The 7,595-nt window shown below is 31.7% G+C and overlaps 1 protein-coding gene across 1 annotated transcript; it reads left to right on the top strand.

Moving 5' to 3' along the window:
- Nucleotides 1–1,794: 1,794 nt before the first annotated feature.
- Nucleotides 1,795–5,825, top strand: LOC103492942 (uncharacterized). The gene is made up of 5 exons (XM_008453523.3): nucleotides 1,795–2,203; nucleotides 3,418–3,540; nucleotides 5,125–5,244; nucleotides 5,325–5,394; nucleotides 5,549–5,825. Exons 1-4 carry the CDS (start codon nucleotides 2,167–2,169, stop codon nucleotides 5,387–5,389), a joined length of 345 nt encoding a protein of 114 aa, XP_008451745.2. The 5' UTR covers nucleotides 1,795–2,166; the 3' UTR covers nucleotides 5,390–5,394; nucleotides 5,549–5,825.
- Nucleotides 5,826–7,595: the final 1,770 nt, after the last annotated feature.

Here is a 7,595-nt window from a genome sequence, read left to right as displayed (position 1 = left end):
ATTGAACCTATTGAATGTTAGTTAGACGAATGAAAATTAGGCATCCACCTAAGGAACTCTAGAACTTAATGCTTATTGAAAAATTCAATATTGCAAACTTAATGGTATTGGGTTAAAACAATGAGAACCTTGAGACAATTTAACTGGCAGTTTTGATTAAATTGGTTAGGTGAAGATTGCATATAGTTAGGTAATGATAATTTGATGGATGGATTATTTGGATAAGAGAGAAATCGTCACAACCTAAGCTAGATTCTTTAACATCAGTTTTCACAATTATCATTTTGTGCTTGCAATTTATTCTTTTGCACAATTTCGCATCAAACCCGCCCCTCGGTTACATAATCGAAAATTAGTTTGTTTAAGAATTAGTGTGTTCCTTGTGACCAACTCGTACTTGCCACTAAGACTAGTACCTGGTGATTGAATTCGGTTAATTATTTGACATGAGTTTGGGCGACAAAACCTGCCCGTCACTTAGTAAAACAAGGAACTTGGACATTAGTTCCTTCACCTATTGGAAAAACTGTCATTGGCTATAAATGGGTATATCAAATCAAGAGACATCTAAATGGCTCAATAGCTAGTTTGAATATTGTCATTAGCCTCTCAATTCAACTAGGAATTTAGACAACTTGATGTCAAGAATGCCTTCTTGCACAGTCAATTATTTGAGGAAGTCTATATGCAACAACCACAAGGATTCATTTACCCTTCAAAGCCCGAACATATTTGCAAACTCATAAAATCCTTATATGGCTTCAAATAAGAACAAGAGCATGGTTTGAATGCTTCACTTCCTATTTACTTACTCGGCTTTATAGCTTCAAATGTTGACTTTCCTCTTCATCAAAGTACAAAACAATTCCATCACTTATCTTTTACTATGTGTAGATGATATAATAATCATTGGCAGCAATTCTTATTACATTATTGAGTTGATATCACAGTTGCAAGCTCGTTTTGAAATGACATACTTAGGCACCTTAAAATACTTCTTTGGGTTAGGTTATATTATATTAAGTCGGTTGGGTTGGGTTGACCCTAATTTTTCGACCTTCCAACCCGAGATCCAACTCAGTCCGAAAAAAATCAAAATTTTCAACTCCAACTCAACCCACATTTTAAACTAACCTATGAGTTGAATAGTCTAGGTTATCGGGTTATTCGGATTATTCTTACACTTCTATTTCTGTCTTTTCAAGCTGAGGGGATGTTATTAGAAGTCAATTTTCAGGTACTTTTTCAATCTGTTATTTGAGTAATTAATTTGTTGTAAGCAGTTCTTCTCTTAACTGGTAGCTATTTATATCCTTTTAAATCAATAGCTTGCTATCAACGAAAATGAACTAAAATTCTCTGAATCATATTACATAAATGACAAAATTGCATTATAACAAAAAAAGAAAAAAGAAAAAAAAAAGTAAATGAATTCACGTTTGAAAGGATAGAAAAGGGAAGTAATAAAGAAATAAAAAAAGATGGACTGAGCTTGAAGGAACGTGACAGCCAACTGCCCCATTCACAGTCCTCAACTCCCTCTCCCTTAGCTTATTTAATCTCATAATACCCTTGACATTAATTTTTATATTTACTTTTAGAATAACCACTCGTAAATCCAACTAACATAATATTGTTAACAAAAACAAATGCAAATTTTATCACTCAAATGTTGATAATGAATCGATCTAAACGTTGAAACAACTTTATTTTTTAATCTGATCAATAAGTGTAATTTCACTTTAATAATAAAATAAAAATCATAACAAATATTGGAATATCTTGAATTTGTTAGGGTGTGTTTCCAGATATAGTTTTTGTATTAAAAAAAAAAAGATTGTTTAGTAATATTTTTAGTGAATTTACCTATAATGGGTTAGTTATTTTTGTAGTTTTTGTATTTTTTAATTTTGGATTGTGTAACAATAAATAATAATCAACTAGTTATTTTTTTTTAAAAAAAAAAAAAAAAGCAAATTATTTAATTGGTTAAATTCAATATTCGGAGTTTCATCTTCTTCTTCATACTCTACGAGAAAAATAAGCTTATTCTTCAGCTCTGCAAAATTCTTCCGTTTCAACTCTCGAGGAGTTTCTCCTTTTTCTCCGGCCTAATCATTCTCTCCATCAACCTCTCAGTTGAGGCTTGAGTTCAAGCGAAGCGCAATGGGCTGTGCTGGATCGTCGCTGACCAAAGCAGACGGTGAGGTTCACTTTCTTCGCTTCTCTGATTCTTTTCTTTGCTCCATAACATATTTTGTTTTAGACGAATATTTTATGATAATCAGTGCAACTTCATTTGCTGTACTGGAGAGAGCTGGAGTGTTGTTGGTTTGTGAGTATTCAATTTCTTGGATTGCTCTTGATTTTCTTCCGTTCGTTGCTTCTGTTTTCTTTGATTTTCTCACTTCCTGCCTTTGTTTTGTTTTGTCACTGTGACAGGAGATTCTTGAACTTCACTTGTGATTATCACATATTGTAATGGTGAATTGACTAGGATGAACAGTTCTCAAATTCGGTTAATTACATAGATTCTGAAAATAATTATATTAGTCATTTTTATTTAGAGAATGATAGTTTTTCGGAGGCTACTTTCTCACGATTCACCGACATTTCATGCCGGTGATTAAAATTCTAGCACAGACTATTCTTTCAGATCATTGAAGTTGTCAAGATTTGCAGTCAAAATTGTGGCTGTAAGCTAGTTTCTCATTCAAAAAGTTTTAGTAGAATAATAGTGATGCTGTGATGTTAGCATTTTATGACTAAAATGTCAGCAACTAACCCATAAATGAACAGAAGCTAAAAGAATCAGAGTAAAATATAATATTTCTCCTCAAATTATTGAATGAGTCAAAATAGATACTTATATGTGAGATTACAATGAGAGGGAGAAAGAGATGATACAAAACAATTTAATTAACCATTAACAGAACAAAACCAACTCAGCACCTATAAACAAACATACTCTATTATTTCCTTATATTTCTGTTTTATAATGCAATTAAAAAAGAAAGCTATGAAATGCTAGTTTGTGTAAGGTCCATTGCCTTTAGACTCTTTTTTATATCTGCAAAATGTATTCCTCCCTTTCCCTCTCTATAATTTTCATAACGAGTACTGACCAATTACAGCAATTGTTGATCTTCTTGTTTGTTTATAAAGAGGAAAACAACACTTCTGAGGTACTGAAATTGAAAGAACTTCAAAAGAGTGAAGAAAAGGAAAGATTAAACAGCAAAATTTTAGGACGAAGTTTTGTAATTCTTGTTGTGTATTTTACAGTGCTGGAGGTTTAAGGATTTCATTTGAACTCTTCAAGGCTACCATGCTGCTAGCCTCAAATCTAGTTTTGTTGGTTTATACTCGATTGAAGCTATTGAGATACGATATGACTGAAATTGCTTCTTTATGTAGGATCCATAAAGAAAATACGGAAGCCAAAATCTTGGAAGCATCCTCAGCCAATTACAAGGTCTCACCTCACACAACTACGGGATGAATTCTGGGACACTGCACCTCACTATGGTGGCCGGAAAGGTAGTTTATCTCAAATTTTTTTTTACCAGTGTTAAAATCTTCATGGTTAATTCGAGGTTAGCTGATCAAATAAGTTACTTATATCTAATTAGGAGTAGGCCTTATATTATTAATGTATCATACTGCGGAGTAGCTCATGATTTTCGGTCTCGGAATCTACTTCTCTTTCTTGAGGTAAATGTAAAACTAGTGATAGATGACCACTGTTGTTGAGGAAACCCAATAAAGGTTGGAATGAATTATCCCTTGGAAATGACTATGATGTCTTTCACGGCTATAAGAACAGCTATTGGACCTATTTTCAATTTCTAGGATCTCTCAATTCTTTTTCCTGTTTCCCAATGAATTCAATTCTTCAGTTTGGAGAGATAAGGTTTCCTGTTTTTTGCTGATTCCCGATTGTCGTTACCAACCAACGTGTATGATTTTCCTCTTGTTTCATTTTTGTATGTGCTCAACTCAAAGGGGATGAAGAAATGTGATGCAGAGAGTTTTTGGCATAGTTGGTTTATGTTTTTATTTATTTATTTATTGTTATTATTTTAAATTTGTGACTTGAGATTTATTTTCAGGACTCTTTGTGAGAGTTGAGGATTATGGAACTTGATTGACTTGAAAGTCTTATGTCTCGACTTCTCTTTTGTAGTTTTTTTCTTTCTTCTTTCTTTTTCCTGTCGGTTTCCTCTTATTCTATTTTATTTCTTGGAGTTCCTTTTCCCCTTTATCTTCTAAACCTTAGTATTTTTGTAAAACCTAATGAAAGCAGTTGGGAGTCGTCAAACATTTTCGAAGTGACCTGCCTCATTTAAACCTCATTCATTGATCTGTGGTTAAAGCCATTAGTTCTTATTTTTCTCCAACTTTCTACTTTCACTTCCCCAAATGATTTTTCGTCCCCTTGTTTGCTAGATAGAAAGCAATGCTATTTGTAATTTAAGTCAAAACCGTGTTGGCCCTCACTTTGCCTTAGACTATGTCCTTGCTATGCTGTTGTTTGATTCAAATTTTAATCCTGAATCTACATGAAGGTCTCTATTTTACGGCACAGTTTTCTGTCGATTTTCACTTTCATTAAATAACTACAAATACAATTGCTTTTAGTCACCAATTGAAATTCATTCTTCCAGGTTTATTGTTGTTGCAAATGGCCAAACGCTCCAAAAATCCTTCAATCTTCCCCTGGTCAATTTTCTAACACGTCTCCCCAGTCCCCAAAATACTGGATCACTTCAAAATTTGAAGTTTTGTACTTGTGTAGGATCTTGTATCAAATAATCACATGAGAAAAAGATGATAGACTAATTCCTGGGCCTTGCAATAAACAGAACACTGATACAATGAGAGGGCTCTGTGTTTAGCAACAAATTGAGAGAAGTTTGTGAATAATTAAAACCTTAAAATAAGATATGTAAATTGTGAGGAACTTGTAGGCCAATAGATTCCTAAGGTAAATATAAGAAATTTTCTCTCTCCTTTTGTTTTCTCCATCTTCTACATACCCTTCAAATCTTTAACATCGATCTCACCTTTCTTATGCATTTTCCTTTACATCCTGCTTAACTAACGATTTGCCATGGTTACCAGAGATTTGGGACGCACTACGAGCAGCTGCCGAAGCCGAGCTTTCTCTTGCGCAAGTAATTGTTGACAGTGCAGGGGTCATCGTTCAAAATGCAGATTTGACAATCTGTTACGATGAGAGAGGTCCATACATACCATTGCTTCATTTACAAAATTATGATATGTTATTTTTAGTTTAATCATCGAAATCAATCCTACCGCAGGCGCAAAATATGAACTCCCCAACTATGTTTTGAGTGAGCCGACCAACTTAATTCGTGACAGTTAAAAGAGGTAACCATAGAGCTACATTTCTATCGTATATAAATTACATACGTAGGTTTAAAATTTGTTTTATTCTTTAAAGGTTTCATTTCTGTCCCTTCCATTAACATTAATTACTTAATATCAAAAACATTATTCCCTCATTATCTGTCATCTTTTACAGAGATGATCGATTTAATGCATTCATTTCTTTCACTTGGGCTTCTTTAACTTCCTGTAAGTTGCTTTTCACTAAATGGGCAAAATGCAACGTCAACCATTATCTCATTTCTTTCTTGTACAAAAAAGATGAAAAAAAAAAACTGAAAATGGTGGGGGGAAAACCCTTTTGCCAGTTTAGCAGTGTCATAAATTACTTGATCACTTGTGATGAAATTAAAGTTTGAAACCACAGTGATTGAACGTCGTATAGAGGGGGGAAAAAGCTCAATATTGTGGAATGGTGATTTCTCTTGGTGTTTTTCCTTTTGAATTTTGTTTGATTACGAGCGATTTCTAGGATGCGTATTTTTAGTTCAAATCTTGGTTTGGTCCATAACTTTCCCATTAGATTTTAAATGGAATTGCTATCAAAATTTGTATTTTCTTCTTTATGATTTATATTTTTAAATATTTTCTTAAAATGACATTTCACATATATGCTTTCGACTTAAATTTAAATTTTGTTTGGTTTATTATTATTAATGTTACAAATTCTTATTTAGTGTATATTATACACCTAAAAAGAATTATGTAAATGTAAAAACATATCTAAATATGGGATTAAGACGTGAGAGAGGCTCAAATTAGAAACTAGAAAGTGCTTTCAACATGGCTTTTTTCGAATCATTTGTACCGAGAAAGGATTGGTTGACTCTTCTTTAAGTATGTTTGACAACTTGAATAATTTAAGAGAGTTTGGTTGGATGAGGTAAAAAAACTAATAAACTCTTTGGTTCTTGCGTTTACTCCCATTTTTCACAAAAATATTCATATTTTTCACTTTGTGTTTTAATCATTAACTAAATGAATCCAAAATTCATTGTTTTGCTTAATTTTTTTAGTTTAGAAATGAAACAAACTTTTATTTTCACCATCAATTTTCAATTATTTCACGTAATTTTTACTACATCTTTTACGACTCTCTCTTATTATGTTTCGTAAATATTATAATTTATTAAAGAAATACATTTATCAGTATAAATAAATGTTGATAAATATGTAAGTTAAGAGGTATAATAACATCTTTTTTCTTTTTTCTTGTTAAAACAGTGTTAATGTTCAAGATTTTTATTTTAGTGACAAATTATAATTTCTTTCATGCACATCTGTCTTTCATATTACAACTATTTTTATCATTATTGAATTTTGCTGAATAATAGATTTTGTATAATTATTGAATGGGGTTGAATAATTATTGATTTCTGGATTTATCAGAAAGAAAATGGATTTATTGTTATTGTAATGATAGCATAAAATCTTGGTGCTTGTTGTTTTTTGAATAATGATAGTGTAATAGCAAGTTCTAAGTAAGAATAATATTACATTACACGACTTGTTTCTAAACATAATTGACTTGCATTGATAATGTTAGAAATTTATGTAGGAACAAATTGAATATAACACAAAATAATGAAAATAACTAAAACATTTTTTTCTTTCTTCTTTCTAAAGAGTCTAAAGATTGAGATAGAATATTTTAGAATTTTAAATTAAAACAAAATCTTAATTACTAGACTAAAATAATATCACAACATTTCAGCTAGTAACAAATTTGCACATCGTTAATTATAATTAATATTGATTAATTTGAGATCAATTACAAATTTACAAATGCAAAAAAACACAAATAACATAAGCAATCGTAAGAAAAGACATAACACAACTAAGTTGTAACCGGTTCGGTGTAATCACACCTACATTTGGTAGCCTTAATCACAATTTAAAAGATTATTTATTAAGATTCAAGAGCTTCACAAGTCTTAACTTATTAAGATATTGTATTACACAACTTTCACAAAATAAATGTTTAGGCTCCCCCTAAACCAATTGATATGTGAACAAGGGATTCAATCTAAGCTCTCGATCACATGTTTCACGTTTCACCCTTGCGTCTCAATATTCAGGCTCCTTCTGAGAGAGACTCCTTAGAATAACCTTCATCTTTAGACTCCCATAACTTGCACAAATGTTTTCAACGAAGTGAATCACAATGTTATCAAACATAATGT

This window comes from Cucumis melo, chromosome 7, assembly GCF_025177605.1.
Source record: "Cucumis melo cultivar AY chromosome 7, USDA_Cmelo_AY_1.0, whole genome shotgun sequence".
Taxonomy (NCBI): Eukaryota; Viridiplantae; Streptophyta; class Magnoliopsida; order Cucurbitales; family Cucurbitaceae; genus Cucumis; species Cucumis melo.
Note: the sequence above shows the minus strand (reverse complement) of the source record. Positions and strands in the feature narration are given on the sequence as shown.